The sequence below is a fragment of the Suncus etruscus genome, chromosome 1, assembly GCF_024139225.1.
Source record: "Suncus etruscus isolate mSunEtr1 chromosome 1, mSunEtr1.pri.cur, whole genome shotgun sequence".
In the NCBI taxonomy this organism is placed as follows: Eukaryota; Metazoa; Chordata; class Mammalia; order Eulipotyphla; family Soricidae; genus Suncus; species Suncus etruscus.
In genome coordinates this window covers 198,904,812-198,927,876 of record NC_064848.1, presented here as the reverse complement: position 1 = coordinate 198,927,876, position 23,065 = coordinate 198,904,812, and the positions used below count along the sequence as shown (strand labels likewise).

Here is a 23,065-nt window from a genome sequence, read left to right as displayed (position 1 = left end):
GATTACAATTACTTTATCCAAACAGGAAGTGTACAACCAATGATCATGGGTGCCTTCCTGAAAACCTCATCAAATTATTCTCATTTTATCACTCTATCAAGCAGGCTAATTTTTTGGTGTTTTGCAATGAACCACCTATTATACCCTGTTTGTTTATTTATTGCCCTCCTTTACCTGTAAAGTAGGAATTTTCAGGCAAAGAAGTTGTTTGATTTAATAGCTGTCCTAGTCCCTTGGCTCTTGGTATTTGGGAAGCTTCCCAGATCTTTGAGGAATGAATGAACAAATAAAGTTATGAAGTGACAGCTCTGTGATGATGCTTTGTCTCTGTGCTAGGCTGTCCTGGGGTTTGATGTATGCTGGCTTCATCCTGATCGTAGCTACCTTGATGGCATTTGTGGTCAAATCTATCCATGTGGCTGTTCAAACTGGCTTCATGGTGGTCTTTCTCCTTTTTTTCTTCTATGGGATCTCTTTGGTAAGTTGGTGAATTAAATGTCAACCCTTTTCTCTTTTGCTTTCCTTCACTTCCTTTTTTAAATTTCTCTTTCCCACCCCTTTCTCTTTTTTATTCTCTCTCTTCCTTTCTCTCTATCTTCATCTCCTTCTGTGTGTCTCTCTCTAGAGTCTTTCTCTATTTTTTAATTATCTGTAGAAGAAATCTACCAATCATTTATTTCACTCATTCTAATCAGCCATTTTTCTGCTATTCAGCAGGGTATTACCCTTGCATGCAGCCAATCCAGAACAGATGGTGGTTTGAATTTCGGCATTCCATAGGGTCCCCAGAGCCTGCCAGGAGCGATTTCTGAGAGCAGAGCCAGGAGGAACCCCTGAGCGCCACTGAGTGTGGCCCCAAATCAAACAAACAAACACAATAAACCCCACATTTTTCTGTTATTTATGGTATCTAATTATTTTCATGAGAAAATATTTTCAAATTTGATTATTGATGAAATTTGATTTTTGGTGAAATTTGATTAAATATTTTCAAAGTTGATTATTTTCACGAGAAAATTATTTTCATCTACAGTGGAACATGAATGCACTATGCATTTGTGCTACTATATTTCTTTCTTATGGAAGTTTTTCCTCTCCTTGCAGATAGCTTTAGCTTTTCTGATGAGTGTCTTGGTAAAGAAGCCATTTCTCACTGGGCTTGTGGTCTTTCTCCTAACTGTCTTTTGGGGAAGCCTTGGATTCACAGCATTATACGGACACCTCCCTGCTTTTTGGGAATGGACGTTATGTCTTCTAAGCCCTTTTGCATTCACTTCTGGAATGGCACAGGTAAGTGTTGATGTGACTATTTCACTTTTATATCATGTTAAAAAAATCCCCTCTGAGTAATTTGCACAACAATTCTAAACAGAAAAATCCATATCCATGTTTATAAATATTATAGAATTTTTGGAGAGACTTCACTCCTTCCCTTTGGGTAAGTCTAGAAAAATTAATTTTAGTTATTATATCATAAGTTTAGGATGCTACTAAACAGTTACATTGCACTGCTTAAGTACTACCTCCTGCCATGTTTTTACTCTCAAATACTCCCTTGCCTAAAATGAGATTTTTCTTTTACCTCATCCTAAATCTAGTAAAATCTTATTTGCTGCTCAACTAAAATCTCATTTTATTTGAGTTTCACTTACTTCTGGAGGATTTTGCCTGATATTTTCTGAGATTATATGAGTGTCTAAACCCACCTCAATTAATCCCTTCAATTGCCTTAGAAATCAATGGTTTTATCATTTTGTTTTCCAATAGTTTAAAGCTGTATACAGATAAGTATGTTTTATTTACCACTTCAATTTTAGATTCTACTAAAAGCAAAGCAATAATAAATCCTTGTGCTCTAATTAGCCTCCTTAAAGCCAATATCTGTCTTTTTTGTTTTCAGCTCATACACTTGGACTATAATGTGAATTCTAATGAGCATTTGGATTCTTCCAACAATCCATACCTCATAATAGTGACTCTTTTCATGTTGATTTTTGATTCTCTTCTCTACTTGGTCCTGACATTATATTTTGACAAAATTTTGCCCAGTAAGTAGTAACCCAATTTTAATGATCACATTAAAAATAATAATATACAGGTAATATATTTACTATTCAGCATGTCTTAACATTTTCTAAACTATGCCTACTGGAATTCTGACAGTGTTTCTATAAACACTATCTATCACTTTCTGAGGTTTTGTTGTACCATCATGCTTTTGACAGTTTCCTTTTTAAACAGACACTTGCAGAAGATAAAATATCAGCATCACAGCTTGTATTAGCTCTAGATGAAAAATGTTGTTGCTTTATACTGGCTTTTTTGGGGGGAATGTCTAAATGTGAGAATCGATTTGAACATTCCTTGTGACATTTATGCTTTCCTTTGGGGTCTGCTTTGCTCTTCTCTCAAAAGAAGAAATGGGTTCCATCCTGTGACTATGTTCAGTTTGGCACCCTGTCTCTAGTCCCCTCTCCGATGCTCCCCTGTAATTCATTCTATGTCAGTCCCACAATGGCCATATTCCACACCTTTTCTGAAATGAGAGGAAAGAATTCTGAGCTGTAACTTGACTTGCTGATCCTATGCCTCATTCCAGGACTTCTGCTATTGGTTTTACCCCTGGTCAAGGTGTTCCCCTTGAATTTGTCTCCATGTGGTTGGGGAGTGATTGAACCCCAGTACAAGAGTGGGCTCTGACCCTTGACTGCATGTTCCCACATGGCGTGGATATGATCATTTGGACCATGAATTCATTGCATACTAATCTAACCCCTCTCATTTTTACATATGTATTGAAATTCTAGTTGCTTTCTTCAATGGACATGTTTAAGTGTGAAAATTAGCTTTGTTCAAAACATTCTCTGGGTGTATTTGTTTATATGTATGTTGCTATAAATAAACTCCCTGCTATTATCTATGGTAAGCTTTATGCCACCTATTATGATAGATAAGAATGATAGAGAAACTAGAAAGATGGTACAGGAATTAAGGCATTGCCTCTGCACTTGGTCCTCTGATCACTGTCAGGAATGATTCCAGAGTTCAGAGCCAGGAGTAAGTAGGCTTTCAGCATGACCCAGCAAAGGACAATATAAGCATAATAGAAAGTTGAATGATTCAATTTATTTATTTTTTTGCTTACTCTCTCTAATACCAGGATATTTATATACTCAGAATGAGGTGGCTTTGCATTGCTAACACCTCTTTAAAAGTAAGGGAAGAGCTTGAGAGATAATGCACAGGTTTTATGCTTACTTTACATCCTACCTATTCTGTTTTGATCCCTGGCACCTCATATGGGCACAGCCAGGGGTCTCTTCTTAGCACACAGACAAGAACAGCTTCTGAGCCACAGAGAACTTTTGAGGTTCTGAACCTCAAGTCATAAGTAAAATAAAATAGTAATAGGCCTCGAGAATTTGCTGGAAGGTCCTAGCAGGAGACACAATAACTCACATACTGTCCACCAAAGAGTGATGAGTCCCTCCACAGGGAAGTCTGTCTTCTTCCACTGAGCATAACATCTAACTTTGGGAAAGATGCACATGAAATAATGAGGGTGAAACGGGGGCACCATCCCCAAACTAGAGAGTCAAATCTGACAAATCAACTGTTGGTGATCCAGGGCATGACAAATCACAATCAGATCGCAAGAATTGATTGTAGGTCATTAAGGGGACAGATAGTTGAACTGCTACTAGAATTTTGAGGATACAGTAATATCCAAAGAAAGATTAAAGGAGAGACCAACATGTATGTACTGCTTTTCAAATGGGGTAGAATTTGTCTTTCCTGAGCTGTGTGACTTGTCTTGGGGGACAGGTTTTGTAATTGAGAGACTTTGTCTCCCCTGAACTTCCTTAGGGTCAGCCAATGTAGTGAAGTGATGGAGGAGCTGAGAAAGAATTTTACTAACAATAGACTTACAAGTTGGAAAAATGGGATTATGTGATTTATCCCATTTTATCAGCATTGGCTCCCCAGCAATTTATATGGGTTGGTGGGGGGGACACAAAAGCATATTTTAGATACAGGACATGTTGTAATCCACTGGAAGTGAATAAGATTATCAGCCAGGATCTGGCCTGTTATCTGTTGCTTTCCAGGCTTGTTCTTGCAATTCTAAAAGGAAGATTTCTCTTCATTTTTTCTACTTCCTTCTTTTCTGTTCCTCCTTTTTTGCAAGTCTACTATTTAGATGCCCTTTTCCTTCTGAAGATATCAGCAAGAAGAGGACAGGGGGAACAAAATGTTCTTGCTACTTAAGCTAGTTTAACTTGTGCCTATTCTCTGCTTTGACTCCCTGAGGAGTTGACAGCTAAAACCATCCCTTAACTCCCTTTGTACTGGCTCCAGCTTTAGAAAAAGTTTGAAATCACTCATGAGCACTTCCTAGTGGGAAGTTCTGAGAAGTGGCTTCTCTCTTGAGTTTAGTAAGAGGAATTAATTCCAGAAAATCTAGGTGAGTTTGAAGACAGAGTCCTGATTTGGGAGGTTAGACAAAGCAATACATGGGGCATAATTGGATTTTGTGAAAGTTGGGCATATCTGGATAGTGTGAAAATGAAAGTCCTTATTTTATGCTTAAAAAGTGAAAGGACACATTGATGTTAGGAAGTTAGGTTGCATGGAATTGTTGTTTACAGGGATACTCCTGATTTATTTGAGGCTTTCTCCTGGATCTTGATTCAGGCATCACTCCTGGTGGGGTTTGGGGAACCATATGTGGTGCTAGGGATCAAACCGGTTACATGGCAGGCGAGCTCCTTTCACACTGTGCTATCTCTCCAGCCCCACATGGTGTTTTGATAAAATTCCACATGCCATTGATAGTACCCAAGAGTGAGAGTTTACTGGGCTACAATTGGGCTATGTCTAGGTAACATATTTAACATTGACTTGGAAGAGTTGCTGAGGTCAATGGTCATCATTTAGCAGTGACAGTAACCCAACTAGAAGAGTTTTGAAGGGCTTAAAATATGGGGATATAAAAAGTACATTCTGGATTAGGATTAAAAGATTGGTTTTCCATCGAAGACATCAGACTGATTTTCTAGGGACAATTTCTCCACCCCTAGAATCAATGATGCATAGGGAATTCATAATACACCCAAAGTGACACTTCCAATTAAGTTTAAAGTTCTTTCTTGGACCTCAATTCCTAAACTTATGTAATAGCATGCAAAAATAAAGAAAAAGATAAACATTTTATTTTGATGATTTATTTGAAGTGACAGTACTCTTTGAAAAGAATTTTAGAAATAAGACAGGAAGTGGATAGATTTGAGGGAAACAGACAGTTTCTTTATCAAATCTGAATTTAGCCATTTAATCAGTAAAGAAAACTTTAATCTTTTAATTCATCTTCCTCCTTTTAAAAATTAGGAACAAGCAATATAGACTTGGTTATAAATTTGCTTTTTTTTTTTCACCAACTCTTCTGTACCCACAAAGTCCCCAAGAATCAATTTATGGCTCTTTGTTTTTCCTCTTTCTTGACAGGAACTCAAATTCCATCTTTGTAGCCAGATTTTTCTTTGTCTTCTCAGTTTTGTCAGGCAGATTTTTTTTTTACTGAAAAATATGAGGTGAACTTTGCAAAGAAATGGTTCCCTATAAACTTCTCTTAAAGAGAACAAAGACTTCTTTGCTTGTGAGATCCTATGCTCAGAAAATGCTAATTTAGGGAGTGCAACACCTTTTGGATTCTTTTAAGTCTCTTCTAAAACATTCATCTTGCGTTTAATGTTTCTTCTTTCCTTGGTGTAGAATAGCAGTTGTTAGAAAAATAAGTGCAATATTTGTAGATCCTCTCAAGGAATCTGGCTTTAACTCTTTTAAGTGCTGAGATCTCAGGCAACTGCTTTTTGAGGTCTCCCAAATCAAACTCAGGGAAACTAGAGACCCCTTTTAGTAATACTTAGCTAACTGTACTGACTAGTAGTTTAATTCAAGGGTCCAAGCTTGCAATTTCCCAAGTCCCTGTGATGCCTGATGTTTGGAAGATGCATTGGCTACTTGCAAATCAGACCACTCTTGTACTATTTCTCCAACTACTCTAGGCAACGAATTTTTACATTATTGTTATATATTTTTAAATGTATAAAAGACATTTCTCAAAATGATGCAGCTGTAGAGAGGGATTGAAATCTTGCATCAACAAGGCAATGCCTTTATAAACATATTTTCAGATATGCAAGCAGTGAACTCAAAAGCAAACTCAGGAATGAATTTAATCAATCTTTATTATCTGGCAAAACAAAACAATCTCCACAAGTCACCCACTTTGTATGTTTTCTGTCATTTCTAACTATCGCTTTTCCTAAAATTAAGATATCAAAAATTACATTGAAATTTCTGAGAACTTCTACCAGCCAGGTTTTTCCTTTGTTGTTATAAAATTCTTCCTGAACAATCTCTTTTTTGATGTAGGTTGTAGAGTTCCCTGTGTCTCTTAAGAAAAAATAAGATTTTACTTCTCAGTTATGGTTAATTTGCCTCTTCTGCAGATGTCAAGAGTATATTACTGTTAATATCTGGAGTGATCATGTATGCTCAGGTTTAATATCAAAGGGAATGTGCTGATCTGCTTTCAAATAGTGATGATTAATTCAGGGTTTCATTGTCTCCTGTTTCTCTAGCTGAATATGGACGAAAACATTCTCCCTGGTTTTTCCTGAAGTCCTCATTTTGGTGTCAGCACCAAAAAGTTGATCACGTGGTCCTGGAGAATGAAGCAGATATAGATTCTGCATCAGATGACTCCTTTGAACCAGTGTCTCCAGAATTCCATGGGAAGGAAGCCATCAGGTACAAATTTTATTGAGACACAGGGAAAACAGGCCAGAGACCACAGATGGTAAAGTCAGAATTAGAGATGGAACAGACAAAATTCCAATGGAATAAAAAGTTGTTCTTTTGGATCCACCTCTAGCTGCACTGCTACCCTCATGAAACAAGACATTTGTTCCTAATAGCACTTTGTTTTCTCCTGTATAGTCAACAAATATCTTCACATTTTTGTTTTCCTCATTCTCTTTTTCTCCCTTTTCTGCTTTTTCTCTCTTCCTATGCCTACTATATTTGTGTGTTTGTTTTTGGGTCACACCTGGCAGTGCTCAGAGGTTACTCCTAGCTCTGCACTCAAAAATCACTCCTGGATTAGGGAACCATATGTGTACTGGGGATCAAAAGCATCTTTGTCTTGGGTCAGCCTTATGCAAAGCAAATGCCTTACCACTGTGCTACCACTCAGGCCCCCTCTTCCTACTATTTAAAAAAGCATAGAAGCTACCTATGGCTTTTATTACTCTCATCCCACTTTCTCTGACTCTCATCTTTGTTTCTTGACCTACGAGATGAGAGGGAAGCATTGTGCAGAAAAAGAAGAGACATGTTTCATGGAGTTGGGTAGGAAATGTGAGGGTAATAGCACCATTCTTAACTTTCCTTTGAGATGATGAATGTTTTGCTCAGAGCTTATTGCTTTCTTTCCAACCAAGAAGACTTTTCTAAGTTCACTAGCTTTTGCATCAAATGTTCATAGTGCCCCCTCTCTTTGTGTTTACAGTTCTTGCAGAACTTTCTTATCCATCTCTTTTTAACTGCCACTGAATATCTTGTTTTTAAAAACCTGTCTAAATAAACAAATAAATGGCTTTCCCATTCTGCATGCATTAGCGCTGGTTTCTCAAGAATTGTCATTGTCCAAGTGGGAAGTCTAAACTCTTTGTCACTCTGTAGTCAAGGCAGAATTAGTTGCTGAATAAGAGCCTTAATAGAAAGACATTTTTATTTGCATAGTAGGCAAGGAGGAAGAAAATGAGTTCCTGTAAACTGTAGATAACAAGATTAATCCTATGATCATGGAAAATGATTCCCAACAACAGATGGAACAGAGAATCACATAGTTGAGGAGGATTGGGATAGTGTAGAAAGTTTGGTTAGGAACTGGAAACTCCTTATCGACTGGCATGTTCATTTCTGCTACCTGTTAGGCATTTAACAATCCAGTGCAAAGCTCTTAAGCTCTGAAGCTCTAGGTCATTTCATTACAGAAACCAAGCCAACTAGCCTCATAATTATCCACTTCACACAAAAGGAAAAAAAAGTGAAGTGCCAAATTAGACACTTTCTTGGGTTGTAGGAGAGAAAGGGCAGTAGCATAGCAGGGTATATATGAGCCTGTTCCTGCTTTGATACCCAACACTTTGTACCCTCCACCATGACAGAGCCAAGCACAAAGCCAGGAGTAATCCCTGAGTATCACCGGGCCCCAAAACCAATTTAATTAATTAACTAATTAATTAAGAAAGGAATGAGATGCTCTGGATGTTCTTTGGTCATCTGGGTCAGCACAAATGAAAGGCCCTGAATCTTCTCATTCTGTTAAAGTTTTTGGTTTACCCATCTTCAGTCTATCTCCACAATTCCCTCAAAATGTTTATCTATTTTTTTTTTCAGAATAAAGAATCTTAAGAAAGAATATAAAAAGGGAAAGCATGAAACAGTGGAAGCCTTGAAAGGTAAAAAAAAAAAAAAAAAAGAGCCAAACAAACCCACATCAATTTTGGCTATATAATTTGATGATTAACTCCTTTGTTAAAGTCTTGGTAAGCATTGAGGTAGGTATTAAGATTTTGGAAACCGGGGCCGGCGAGGTGGCGCTAAAGGTAAGGTGTTTGCCTTGCAAGCGCTAGCCAAGGAAAGGATCATGGTTTGATCCCCTGGCATCCCATATGGTCCCCCCAAGCCAGGGGCAATTTCTGAGTGCGTAGTCAGGAATAACCCCTGAGCATCAAACAGGTGAGGCCCGAAAAACAAAACAAAACAAAACAAAAAGATTTTGGAAACCAGAGAAATAGTTCAAGGAATTAAGGTGGTTAACTTTCATGTCGCCAAACCCAAATTCAGTCCTCAGAACTACATGGTTCCCTGAGCACCACCAGGAGCAAATTTCAAGCTCAAATCCCATGTAGTGCCACTGCCAGGTACTCAAACTCCCACCCCTACCACAGATAGTAGAACTCCAGATATCATAACCCTCATTTATTGGAGCACTTAAATTGCCTTCCAAGCAAATTTAAACCCTATGACAATTATAGGCCAGAATGCTGGTTAGGGTGCTTGCCTTGAATGTGGGCAACTATAGTTCAATTCTTGATATCACATATAGTCAGTCCCCTAAGCTTACAGGAGTGGTCCTTGAGTGCAGAGCCTAGAGCAAGTCCTGAGCATTTCAAGGTGTGTCTCTGTATCCCTTCAAATCAAATAGTACTGCAAATATCTGATAAGCTTTAATAAAATATAATAGTCTCACCACATTCTCTATTTCAAAAGCTAAATCTATAATAGCTTTCTTTTTATCTAAAAATATCAATCACACAATAATGTATTGAAATATTATAGTTAGGCAAAGAGTATCCTGAGAAATATTATTTATTTAGCAATCTTTGCAATGCTTGGGTTAGCAATACAAAGGATTTTATTTAGTGAGATAGAGGGTATTTAGGTTTCAGGATATGAACTTAGGGCTTCATACATGCAAGACATGAACCTCAACCGTAGCCACTTCTCTGGTCGGAGAAGAGATCATTTAAAAGGAAAAAATGCTGTGGGAAAATTTTCTTTTCAGTATTGTAGACAAGGAAATGGCTCAGGACCAAATGGGAAGAAAAGATCTTGGTCATTATTTACTATTGCTATGGAACTATATATGTCCTATAAGAAATAATAAAAAATATTCATAGTTTTTTTTTTAAATACTTCAGGTCTGGTGTTGGACATTTATGAAGGCCAGATCACAGCCCTGCTGGGTCACAGTGGGGCTGGGAAAACGACCTTGTTGAACACACTCAGTGGACTGTTGGTTCCAACTTCAGGTGAGAACACCATGATCTAATGATAGAGAAGAGGCCAGCGAATTAATTTTACATTTCATGAGTTTATTTACTTTTTAATTTTAGAGTTAATAGTTGTATGAGCTACTAATCACAATCAAAATCTCAAAGAAAAGTTGGAACAATCACTTCAAGTTGCTCTTTTATTTAAGATTAGCCTTACATTTCTTTAAGAAAATACTGGTGGCTAAATCTTTTATAACAAAGAGCTTTGTGCTTGCTAATCGACACACTAACAGGTTCTGATGTCTTGTAAATATGAAATGATTAATTAGCCAAATTATGGTAAATTTTTTAATATATATTTAGTGATGTTCGAACATTGTTTTCTATTTTAGGCTATCTTGAATCATGCTTGGCACATTATGATTATGTTAATTCTCTTCCTTATAGGTTCAGTCACGATCTACAATAACAAGCTTTCCGAAAAGGTTGACCTAGAAGCTGTCAGCAAGCTCACCGGTGTTTGTCCACAATCCAATGTGCAATTCGACTTTCTCACAGTGAGGGAAAATCTCAGGCTGTTTGCTAAAATCAAAGGGATTCAACCCCATGAAGTGGAGAAAGAGGTGCCTGCCAGATACCATCCATTTCCTTGGGGAAATGTTCCTCTAGACTAGTGTTTTCAACCTTTTTCTGACCATAACTTCCTTTTTCACCTTTCTATGGCTCCCATCCTACTAATTAACTCCCCATTCTTATTCTCCCATTTATGCCATTTTCACCTATAGCCTTTTGAGAATATCTTAAAGGCACACTAGAAGACCATATGGTTCCCTGTGGAGAAATTCTGATCTGGGCCATTGTAAAAGTATCTGTGTTATTTAGACTCAGTCAACTCCAAGGGGGAAAATAAGCCTCTTCAACAAGAATAGCAAAGTGATAATATTTTTATTTTTGTTTTATTTAATTATTATGAATTAGCCATTAGTATGATTATTTTGGCTTGTGGTCACACTGGAAGTTGCTCAAGAGTTACTCCTGGCTCTGCATTCAGAAATCACTCCTGGCAGTGCTCAAAGAACCATATGGAATTCTGGGGGTTGAATCCGGCTGGGTCAGCTAGGGACAAGGCAAATCACCCAATCCACTGTTCTATCTTTCTAACTTTGATGATAAGGTTTTAAAACAAAAGTTTGGGGTTTTGAACAAAGTATTTTCTTATTTGGTCAGGTACAGCAAGTGTTACGGGACTTAGAGATGGAAAATATTCAAGACATTCTTGCTCAAAATTTAAGCGGTGGACAGAAAAGAAAATTAACATTTGGAATCGCCATTTTAGGAGATCCTCAGGTAAACTGAGTTAAAATTGCTAATGAAGTAAAATTGAGGGCCATAAATCTTTTTGGAGTGCATCAAACTTAATATTTTGGGGGGTCACACCCAGCAGCACTCAATGGTTACTCCTGGTTATATGTTCAGAAATCGCCCCTGGCAGGCACAGGGGACCAAATAGTATGCTGGGATTCAAACCATGGTCCTTCTGCATAAAAGGCTAATGCCTTATCTCCATGCTATCTCTCTGGCCCACATCAAACTTAATTTTTAATAAATGTAAAAGAATTCTTGCAATGGACAATTCAGTACTAAGGAAGCTTTCTCAAATACTTTTACAACTATCTGACTTTTCCATAAAAATCATCTTGCAGTAAAGGAGGAAGTGGTTTTATGTGCTTTTCTACTATGCAGGTTTTGCTATTGGACGAACCCACTGCTGGATCAGATCCACTTTCGAGGCACAGAGTATGGAACCTGCTGAAAGAGAGAAAAGCAAACAGAGTAATTCTCTTCAGTACCCAGTTCATGGATGAGGCTGACATCCTGGCTGGTGATTCTTGTTTTTCTTTCATATATCTCTGGAAGCAATTAGGAACATGTGTAAAATATGTATAGATACATCTGATATATCTGTTTTGCATCCATCATGAGTCATGCTAGGAAAATTGCTCTCATCCATTAAAGTGTCTGCATCTGGGTGTTCTTTGTTCCAAAGAATATTCTGTTCCCATTACAGAGCAATTCATCAGTTGTGTTCTCAAAGCAATATTCTGTTCTGATCCATTGTAGAATAGTTTATTGATTATGAAACTTATTGGATGCACTCAAGGATACATTAATATTTTATTGGGAATTTCAGTTGAAAGGACAAACAAGTCCCTTCAAAGCATCTTAGAGATTAAATGAGAGAATACATCATTTCAGTTATTGGATAGCCAAGAAAGTCATGCATATAACTATAATTAGAATATGTCTATTTTATTGGATCATACTCTTAAAATACATGATCAATGAATTGGCCCAAGGGTCACATTGGGGCCTGTGTCACTCAAGAAATGAACATATGTTTTCTTTTATAATCATGAAAAAAAAAAACCCTAACATCATTTACGTTTTCCTGCTTAGATAGGAAGGTATTTATATCCAATGGGAAGCTGAAATGTGCAGGTTCTTCCCTGTTCCTGAAGAAGAAATGGGGCATTGGCTACCACTTAAGGTATAGTACTTGTTGTTTCAAACAGATAGGAGACATAAGCTTTCTTTACTACTTTGTAGTAGCTAGAAGTCTGTTGCAAAGAAACTTGTTGGAAATCTTCCAACTACTACTCTCTTAGTTAGGATGAAGGATATTTGACCTCTATCCTATATACAAAGAATCTAGAGATATGATTAAGCTAACATTGAATAAAAGTTTTGGAAAATATTTAGAGAGCATGTTGTCTCCTTCGAGCATTAATAATCTAGCTCTCTAGTCTTATTGTTGGTGATCACTTTTGTGCTTTATGAAAATTTCATGCAATTATACTTACTCTACATAAAGCTAGGGTGATGGTATTATCACTCTCCTGTCACTTCTCAGAAAGTTTTAACCTAATTTCTTATTCTTTGCTTGTAGTAATGTCTTTAGGCCAAAATGATCTGTGTGCCATGATCGACTCTTTGTATTTCTCCCCAAATATTAATATTTCTTAAAGACTAATTTGCTTCAGTCTCAGTGGTTAAGTGCATGCTCTAATTTTTTACTCTTTATCTTTAACCTTATATGATCTACCATTTTTGTCATGATTACATTTCTTCATCAATATCTGTATTCTTCTACCCAAATTCTCAATTTTCCTTCTGCACTGCCCCAGCCTGCATCTATGAAAGATATTTTTCTTTCTTCCTTTTAGGCACTGTGGTTTTCAATACTGCTTTCAGCACCCAGTTCTTGTCCAAAGTCATCAAGTTCCACAATCATTTTTATAGAAGTCCTATTTCTGACTTAATCACCTACCCACTGTGTAAAGCATTCTACTAATCCTCCTGGCCTTTGTTTCTATTATCTATAGGTATTCTCCCATGTTTCTCACAAATGAGTGTGATTATTTTGTCTGTTCCTCTTCCTTCTACTCATTTCAATCAGCATGATACTTTCCATATGCAGCTATGTATCTGCAAATTTTATGACTTCATTTTTTATGACTTCATTTTTTTTACTTCTTTTTTTTATTTCATTATGTAGATGTACCACAGTTTTTTTTATCCACTCATCTGTTCTTGGGCTGCTGCTAGATTCTGACCATTATGATTAGTTCTATAATGAACATAGGAGAGCAGATGCCTTTTCTACATTGTGTTTTTGGATAATTAGGGTATATTTCCAGGAGTGGAATTGTTGTAAATATGGAAACTCAGTTCCTATTTTTTAAAGGAATGTTCATATTGTTTTTCCCAAAGGCAGATCAGTCAACATTCCTAGAGCAATGAATAAGAGTTTCTTTTAACTAGATCCACACCAACACTGGTTGGTTTTGTTCTCTGTGATGAAAGTCAGTCACTTTAGTGTGATATCTCAGAATTGTTTTGATTTGCATCTCCTTGATGATTAATGATGTGGAGCATTTGTTCATGTACCTTTTGGCCATTTTAATTACTTCTCTGAGGAAGTTTCTGCTCATATCTTCTCTCCACTATAAGGTTGGATGTTTCTTTCTTGTAAAGTTTTAGCAGTGTTTTATACAGTTTGGATATTAAACTTTATTAAATGATAGGTGGACAAATAATTTCTCCCAGTTTGCAGGCTTTCTTTATATTCTGGTCTTCATTTCCTTTGAGGTTCAGAAGTTTCTTTAGTCCCATTTGTTTACCTTTTCTTCCATTTACTTGGTCAATGGCATTTTATCTTTAAAGATGACTCTAGTTTCAATGTCATAGAATTCTACCTACCGGTATATTTTTCACTCTATATACCTTATGGGTTTAGGTCTGATATAGAGGTGTTTAATCCATATTTTTTTTTGTTTTGGGGCCACACCCATTGACACTCAGGGGTTACTCCTAACTATTCGGTTAGAAATTGCTCCTGACTTGGGGGACCATAAGGGACACTGGGGATCGAACCGAAGTCCATCCTACGTTAGCACATACAAAGCAAATACCCTACTACCTGCGCCACTACTCTGGCCCTTTTAATCCATTTTTATTCAACTTTTATGCATCAGAAAGAGGGGTAAATTCTTTTTTCTTTTTTTGCAAATGGCCAACCAGTTTTTCCAGAACCATTAGTTAAAGAGGAATTCCTTACTCCACTCCATATTTTTGCTTCTTTATTGAAGTATTTTAGATAGCTGGATTTTTAGATATGTGTCATCAAAATCAACTGTGATTCTCTCATCATTCCACCCTTCCATAAAGTTCAATGAACATGACGAATAACAAACAATGTTGTGATCATCCTGAAGTGTCACAATGTTTTCATCGGGAGGACAAGGCAGCTTGCACTTAAATAAAGTTTGGATTTAAAAAAATAAGATGGGGCCAGAATGATAACACAGAGGGTAGGGACTCTGTCTTGCATGTAAACAACCTGAGTTCAATCTCTGGCATCCCACAGCACAAAATGACCCCTGAGTGTAGAGCCAGGACTATGGCTATGCACTATAGATTGTGATCCAAAAACTGAAGAAGAAAATAAAACACCAAGATTAAGGCTAGGAGATAGCACTGCAGTTAGAGTGCATGCTAAACTCAAGTTTGCTCCCTGGAACTCTCTGATGCCCCAAGAATCACTAGATGCAGCCCTGGAGGCTCCTGAGCATGCTGAATATTCTCCCAGAAGGCCTCAAATGCTGAAGCTGGGGGTGGCCTGGGAATCCCCTGGCATGGCAAGTCTTGTGCAAAGCTGCATCCTTAGACTCTTGCATTGAACCATTGGCTGATTGGCCAATGTTGTGGGTGGGCCTCCACCCTCATCTCTCCAAAACTGCTTGGGCGGTCCCCCTCCCTCCCAAAAGATAAAGTAATCTAACATCTGTTTATATTTATTTAGAGCAAGGCTTTGTGCCACATACTTAATTTTATTCTATCTTTCAAGATTAATTGGAGTGCATGAGTCTTCATTCAGTTTTGAGATTAATAGCTGGTGTTCAGACTGGGTCTGGAAGCTGGATCATTATGACATCCTAATTAATAATAACTGGCTCAAATGACCACTTTTGCTTTTTTTTTTTAACCATGCTCAAGCCTTAGTTTTTTTGCAGAACTCATAATGTATTGGACATTACTTTTTAAAATCATTTTTATTGAGGCTCTGGGATTTATAGTAGAGTGATTGTACTTCTCATGCATGCATAATTGTTTCAACACCATGCCCATCACCAGAGTGCCAACTTCTCTCCACCACTATTCCTAGGACTCCTTGCAGTTTCGCTTTCATATGATCTCAGTCCTAGAGACTAACTGGCCTATGCCACCACTGGGCTTCCCCTCCACTTTACCTTAGCCAGATGTAACTGACTACCTCTTATATCCAAACAATAATTTCTAATTCAGCTTTTCTTTATAATTTTTATTTATTTATTTAAAGAAAGTATATCACATAGTTGACATAACTGATGATAATACATTTGTTTTAGGATGACAGAAAGCGAAGTTATTAAAAATAGAAAAAAAATAGAAAATCTAAAAAAAATACAAAAAAAATAATATGGACAAAAAAGATGAAAAGGTTCATTAGCAAGTATATCCATGAAAATTATTGTATCACCAATAAAGTTGTTGATACAATAGCAGAAGATTTAGTAAGTCTCCCCACTTTTATTTAAAGATATGAAAAAAGATACTGTGTGTGTGTGGCAGTTATCTATTTGCATAGGCACAGCAAAATATGGAAGAAATTGAAAGGAAAAACATTCGATCTAAAAACGGGGACCTTACCCATGAAATATTCTGCATAATCCCAACTCCAGGCTCCAGGTATACTAGGTTGTCCAACCCCATAGTCTTTCTCTGTGATCCCAGTAACAGCTCTTCATCATCACAGTTGTCGCTGTCAGGTTTCTGTAGTCATAGATCCTGGTTTCTGTACAGGTCCAATGTTTGAGTCTGGGTGATGCGTAGCATCTTCTGATTTCTCTCACTATTAGGTAGCATAGCAGAGGATCCTGCCCTAAAAGTTGACTGATGACCCAGATCATCAGGGTGCCATAAGAATCCTCTTTGGAGTAAGTCGGTGCCACGGCTGTCGTAGGGCCTTCCTTCTTAGAATTCGTGTTCCTAATTCAGCTTTTCTAATTGTCTCTTATAGGACTTCCTTTACCTCTATTCATTTCTTCCATTTTAGAAGGTGTTTGTATTTTTAATGTCTTGCTTCTTCTTTAAAAGAATGAAATCACATTTCTGATCTCATAAGTAATCCTGAGGAGACAAAAGCACATACCACAATTGTTTGCAGAACAGGTGTTAAATACCATTAACTTTAACTTGCCCTTTTAAAATGTAGTTTGCACCTGAATGAAATGTGTGATCCAGACAGCATTACATCGCTTGTTAAACAACATATCCCTGAGGCCAAATTAACAGCGCAAAGTGAAGAAAAGCTTGTATATATTTTGCCTTTGGAAAGGACAAACAAATTTCCAGGTAACAGAATGGAGACATTTAGAATTATGGGTAATTAGTGTTGATGCTTTTATTAACATAATGGGGATGTGGGGAACATTTGTGTGTTTTCTATAATACCTATGACTGACTGAAAAGTGTGGTTTGTCTGCATGGTCCAGTGTGGTCTTGGTAACGCTTAGATCTCCTGGGTCTGAAAGTTGAACCATCTGGCCCCTGCAGCCAAGCTGAATATCATAGAGAGGCCCTCAGAGCACTGTTTGGGAGTAATCCTAACCCTTCTGGCAAATTAAATATGAATAAAAGATCTGTAAGAATGCGTATTGCCAGTTTAATAGCACTAATAGTATTCAACAATTTTGTTCCATCAAATACAAGCTGATTTATTAAGAAATAGAAAAAGAATGTTGTTCCTTAAAATACTACCTCTCATCAGGGCCAGAGCAATAGCAGAGTGGTAGAGCATTTGCCTTGCATGTGGCTGACCCAGGACAGACCTCAGTCAAATCTCGAGCATTTCATTTGGTCTCCCAAGCCAGGAGCGATTTCTGAGCACAAAGCCAGGAGTAATCCCTGAGTGTCACCAAGTGTGGCCCAAAACCAATATATATATATATATATATATATATATATATATATATGTGTGTGTGTGTGTGTGTGTGTGTGTGTGTGTAACAAATTTTATACTTGTGAAAACTAGCACACGAAAGATTAAGAACTATCATAATTTTCTGGTAATTTATTTAGATAATTATTTTTTTCTGATAATTCATTTGCATAATCACATAACCACACATGTCTTCTATTATTTAACTATAGTTTTTATAAATTATATTATAATTACGTTTTGAATCATTCTTGTATCTACTTTTAGATCTTTACAGGGATCTTGATAAATGTTCTGACCTGGGCATTGAGAATTATGGGGTTTCCATGACAACTTTGAATGAAGTGTTCTTAAAATTAGAAGGAAAATCAGCTATTGATGAATCAGGTAAAATAAGAAACCTTGAATTTTATTTATATGTTATAATATTTTGTTTTGGAAAGACATTTTTGAAAGATTCACTTCTTACTTTCAAGGTTAATACTGTATTTTCTAGTGTATAAGACAACTGAGCGTATAAGATGACCCCCTACTTTTCCTGTTAAAATATAGGGTTTGGGCTATATTCACCAATTAAGACCACCTCTCTTTTAATGCACACCAAATGGAAATTAAAAAACATAAGAGAAAAAGAGTAAAACCCTCAAAGGTTAACAATATATGTTTAATAAAGCTAGACTTAGGAGTGCCAACAATCATTTTACATTTGTCATTTGTAATGAGTGGTGATTTTTTTAAATTGTAATCTACATTGAGAGCCCAAATACATTGTTAAGATCCCATTGTTGCTGTAAAAATCTTGTCTAATTTCTGTCCCTTGAAAAATATTTACCTTTCCTCTCTAATGGCCCTAAAATATGTCCTTGGTTTTGATTTACCATGTTTGCTCTTTAAAATATTTTTGAGAGGAAAATTTTAACCCCCTCCTTTCATATTTTATGTACATTTGATGTTCTATACTTAGTATTTTTAAGTTGTCATGCATAATATATATGCTTAGCTATTAGTATTCATAAAATGTTTATAACTTTCAGTCTTCTAAATTGATCGGTTCTCAGTCAGAATTTAGAGAACTGAACTATTTCTCTTCTAAGAGATAATTTTGATCCTAGTTTCAGCCATAACTATATTAAAATATTTTCTACAATTTTATATTATTTAAAGATTAAAAAGAGCATTTATATACACGAATTATCTTATTAAAAACACTGATTAGGGGCTGGAGTGATAGGACAGCGGTAGAGTGTTTGCCTTGCACGAAGCCGATCCAGGACAGACTTCGGTTTGATCCCCAGCATCCCATATGGTCCCCCGAGCCAGGTGCAATTTCTGAATGCATAGCCAGGGGTAACCCCTGATCATCACTGAGTGTGGCCCAAAAAACAAAAAAACAAAAACAAAAACAAAACCACTGATTAGTGTTTATCTCCTGCAATGAATGATTTTTTCTGAGCTATCTTGTTATATTTTCTTTGATTTTCCTAAGATAAATTAAGTTCTCTAAATCTATAGATATATAATACTTTTAAAATAAAAATACAAACATTGTCATTTTTTTTCTTAGATAACATCCTTTTTCTTCTTAATTCTCATTTCTTTAGTAGGTGTTTTAGCAAGACATACATTAGATCATTTGCATCATGGTCCAAGACCCTGACATCATTTTGCAGAAATATGATCACAGGAAAAGTTAAATCATACCCATCTAAAATGACACTTCTAAATCATTGGCATTATGTCTTACAGACATTGGAGATTGGAGACAGTGGCAGAACAATAGGACAAAAGACACGGGAAGCCTTGTTGAGTTGGAACAAGTTTTGTCATCTCTTAATGAAACTCAAAAAACCATCAGTGGCATGGCCCTCTGGAGGCAGCAGCTCTGTGCAATAGCAAAAGTTCGCTTCCTAAAGTTAAAAAATGAAAAGAAAACCCTGTTGACCATGTAAGTAGCTGAGTGCCTCAGATACGTTTGGTCAGTACAGTTAAAAATAGATTCATCCTTGGGCCGGAGAGATAGCATGGAGGTAAGGCATTTGCCTTGCATGCAGAATAACAGTGGTTCGAATCTTGGCATCGTATATGATCCCCTGAGCCTGCCAGGAGTGATTTTTGAGCATAGAGCCAAGAGTAACCCCTAAACGCCGCCAGGTGTGACCCAAAAACAAAAACAAACAAACAAAAAAGTAGATTCACCCACACTAAAATAAAAAAACTCAATTACAAATTCTTGGGACCGGAGTGGTGGTGCAAGCATTAGGGCATTTGTCTTGCACACAGCTGACCTAGAATGGACCATGGTTCAATCCCCCAGCATTCCATATGGTCCCCCAGGCCAGGAGCGATTTGTGCGAACATAGCCAGGAATAACCCCTGAGCCTCACAGGGTGTGGCCATAAAAGCAAAAAAAAAAACAAAAAAACAAAAACAAAAACAAAAAACAAAAAACCCAAAAATCAAAATAAAACAGAAAAAATACAAAAAAAAAAAAAAAAAGAACCAAAGGAAACAACCTACAAATGCCTATAACTACTATATTTACTATATTTGGCCTTTTGAACACAGGAATCAATTTTTTTTTTTGTTTTGTTTTGTTTTTTGTTTTTTGGGCCACACCCGTTTTGACGCTCAGGGGTTAGGAATCAATTTTAATCACAGAGCTGATAAGTCAAAAATTAGGTAAATTTGGAAAGTTTCTTTGATTTTCATATAGCATTTGCTCTTATCATAGGATTAAGCTCATATTTCAAAAGCAGAGAAATTAGCACTTAAATTCTATCCCAAAAAATTTGTCCAAAGTAGTTAGTTCTACTTTGTAGTTCCAGCCAAGGATTCACACTACTGTCTGGAATCTACTTGATGACTTGTGGGTTCTTGTTTTGTTTTGTTTTGTTTTGTTTTTTTTTGTTTTGGGGCTCCTGGCAGGCTTGGGACCATATAGGATGTCGGAAATCGAACCCAGGTCTATCCTGGGTCAGTTGCGTGTAAGGCAGATGCCCTACCGCTGTGCTATCTCTCTGGTCCCAACTTGTGGATTCTTTTACAGCTTCTAAGTATTGAAGTTAGGTAGTTATGTAGGTATTTCTGTACAGAATGTAAGATGATACTCCTTTACAGAAGCACTAATTTTTACTCTCTTTTATTTGAAATTATTTATAAGCAGCTCAGCATAATACTGTGTTAAATGTCATTAATAGCATGTAGGACTAAATCAGGCATGAGTTTTTGGTCTTAACAGTGATTGGACATACAATTATGCAGCACCATGCAGCACTTTACAGCATTTTAGTCCACAATGGAGCAATACAGGATGCAATGATGGTCCCATAGGCTACATATAACAATCAAGTGTAATAAACTATGCCATTTCAATTGGTGTAATTACACAATATATACAACAACTTGCCTACTGATACATTTCTCAAAGCATGTACCCATCATTCAATGAGGCATGACTGTACACTAAAAATCACAAACAAAATTAGATATATTTCCATCTCAAGTATCTGGTACGAAAGAAATTATGTATAAATAGGGCCATCAGAAAAAGCATTATATATAAAAGAAGAAGATAATTTGTATTTTTTCTAGGAAATATAACATTTAACTAAGAGGAGAAAAGGAATTTGGAAATTCAGAGGGAGCAGAACGAATCATGAAGAGATAAGAGGAATCTCAAGAATTATGATTAGTTTGAATTAATTCAATATAAAGGATACAAAAACAGTAAAAGTAGATGATATAATATAGATGGAAAGCCTTGAACTATATGAGTACTAAGGAACAATTAATATTTTATTTGTTATTTTGACATAATTAGAAAAGTGACAATAAACTTAACTGGGCAACAGCGCAAAATGGTTTAGAAGTTTTAGATGTTGGAGAAATAAAACAGTTGGGTCAGGGCTGAGAGGTCAAGAAAGAAATACTTTAGGTTCAAACTTGAAATAATGGGAAAAAAGACAGAAGGTTTAAATGCAAGTTCTAATGATGATATAACAAATAAAAAATATTGAACTGAGAATTATAGTCTTGGTGTATACTGTTGCCTTCTCACAAATTTGCTCCAGAACCTCTTGCCAATCAATATGAAAGAAGGGAAAGATGTGAGGAAAGAAAATTTGAATGAATGTGACAAAGACGGGGTAAAGGATCAGGGAACTTTCAATGGTTGTGGTTTGCAGTAATATTGGACATCACTCTCATAAATCTGAACACTATTGCAACCTTATCATCTAATTGTTAAGACAATTTAAACAATATATTTCAGTGATCAGGAAAGGGCCTTAAGGGGGAGAGATATGTGTAAATTGCTCACATGTGTGTAAGGGAGAGAGATGTGTGTAGATTTGGAACCCACATAATTGAGAAAATGTTGTAGCTAAAGAAATGGAGAACAGGAGGATGAGAGTGAAATTCTAGGTTAAGTTCAGGTATTGGTAATATGTCCGTCTGCAGTGGTCCATAAAAGGGGGAGGAATTTAAGAAGGAGACAGAGCAAAGAAGTCAGCAATGGAGAGGGATTTAAGATTCATAATCAGTAGCTTCATAATCAGGAAAGAAATATCCAAGGGCTGGAATGGAAATAGAGAAACAACTACATAGGAATCATTGAGATTAATTATAATCATTGAGATTATACAAGAGAGTATAATAGGAAATGGATGCATAATATAGCTATTTTATTTTTATGTATCATTCACTGCTCAGGCATAAAGTCCTGCAAAAGAGACTATAAATGATTATTTTCCTTTTCATCTTTTTTTATGTAGGTTATTGCTTTTTGGCATTAGCATCTGTCCTCAACTTTTGGAACATCTAGTTTTTGAGATTTATCGAAAAAGTTATTCTTGGGAGCTGTCTCCTAGCATGTACTTCCTCTCACTGGGGCAGCCACCTCAAGCTCCTCTGACCCACCTACTTGTCATCAATAAAACAGGTGAACTTGGGGTTTAAATGCATCTTTTTAATGTTCTTGTGAAAATGTCTGAGAAAACAGACACTATGGCAGAAATTTTAATCCTGCATATTCTAGAAAACACAGATGAGGCCAAACTGGAAATTAATTTAAAAAATAAAAAAAACTTAAGGTCCAGGTATTGATTTTAGAAACCTGAAGTTGATTGCACAAAGCAATAATATGGAATTTAGCAAGGAGAGTAATCAACTATCTTTAAAGCTATCTATGTCATGTTCTAAGTGATATAACTTGGGCATAGGGAAACTATGTATCCCAAATTCATAAGACAATAGAAAATTACTATCTTCAAAGTTTATAACATCAAGTTTGCATATCATTTTCACACTAAAAATGTCTGTGGTCTGAGTAAACTTATTATATATCTGATATCAGAATAAAATTTTATCAAGAACCAATTGTTTTTTTTATTTTTATTTTTAAGGAGATCCACAGGTGGCTCTTAGAAATGGTGTGCTTGCTATAACATCATTCATTTAAGTGATTTGCAAACTATTGCCTAACCTTAGGGTAGAACAACAGAACAGTGGGTAATGTACTTCGCACATGGCCAATGTGGGTTTGATTCAGCCTCCCATATAGTCCCCCAAGCACCACCAGAAGATATTTCTGAGTGCAGAGCCAAGAAAATCACTGTCACCAAAATGAAATAAAAATAAGATATTGCTTGACCTCAGTTTTATTTTAACCTCAATGTAG

The 23,065-nt window shown here is 36.4% G+C and overlaps 1 protein-coding gene across 1 annotated transcript in view; it reads left to right on the top strand.

Annotated features, from left to right (window-relative positions):
* The window catches only part of ABCA9 (ATP binding cassette subfamily A member 9), a 72,011-nt gene that overhangs the window by 17,385 nt on the left and 31,561 nt on the right, over nucleotides 1–23,065 (top strand). The window contains exons 7-20 of the mRNA XM_049772803.1: nucleotides 337–478; nucleotides 1,105–1,290; nucleotides 1,901–2,048; nucleotides 6,645–6,813; nucleotides 8,467–8,528; nucleotides 9,774–9,884; nucleotides 10,296–10,471; nucleotides 11,076–11,195; nucleotides 11,592–11,730; nucleotides 12,306–12,396; nucleotides 16,663–16,802; nucleotides 17,656–17,775; nucleotides 19,135–19,333; nucleotides 22,161–22,327. Coding sequence (XP_049628760.1) covers nucleotides 337–478; nucleotides 1,105–1,290; nucleotides 1,901–2,048; nucleotides 6,645–6,813; nucleotides 8,467–8,528; nucleotides 9,774–9,884; nucleotides 10,296–10,471; nucleotides 11,076–11,195; nucleotides 11,592–11,730; nucleotides 12,306–12,396; nucleotides 16,663–16,802; nucleotides 17,656–17,775; nucleotides 19,135–19,333; nucleotides 22,161–22,327 — 1,970 coding nt within the window. The remainder of the gene's footprint in view (nucleotides 1–336; nucleotides 479–1,104; nucleotides 1,291–1,900; nucleotides 2,049–6,644; nucleotides 6,814–8,466; nucleotides 8,529–9,773; nucleotides 9,885–10,295; nucleotides 10,472–11,075; nucleotides 11,196–11,591; nucleotides 11,731–12,305; nucleotides 12,397–16,662; nucleotides 16,803–17,655; nucleotides 17,776–19,134; nucleotides 19,334–22,160; nucleotides 22,328–23,065) is intronic.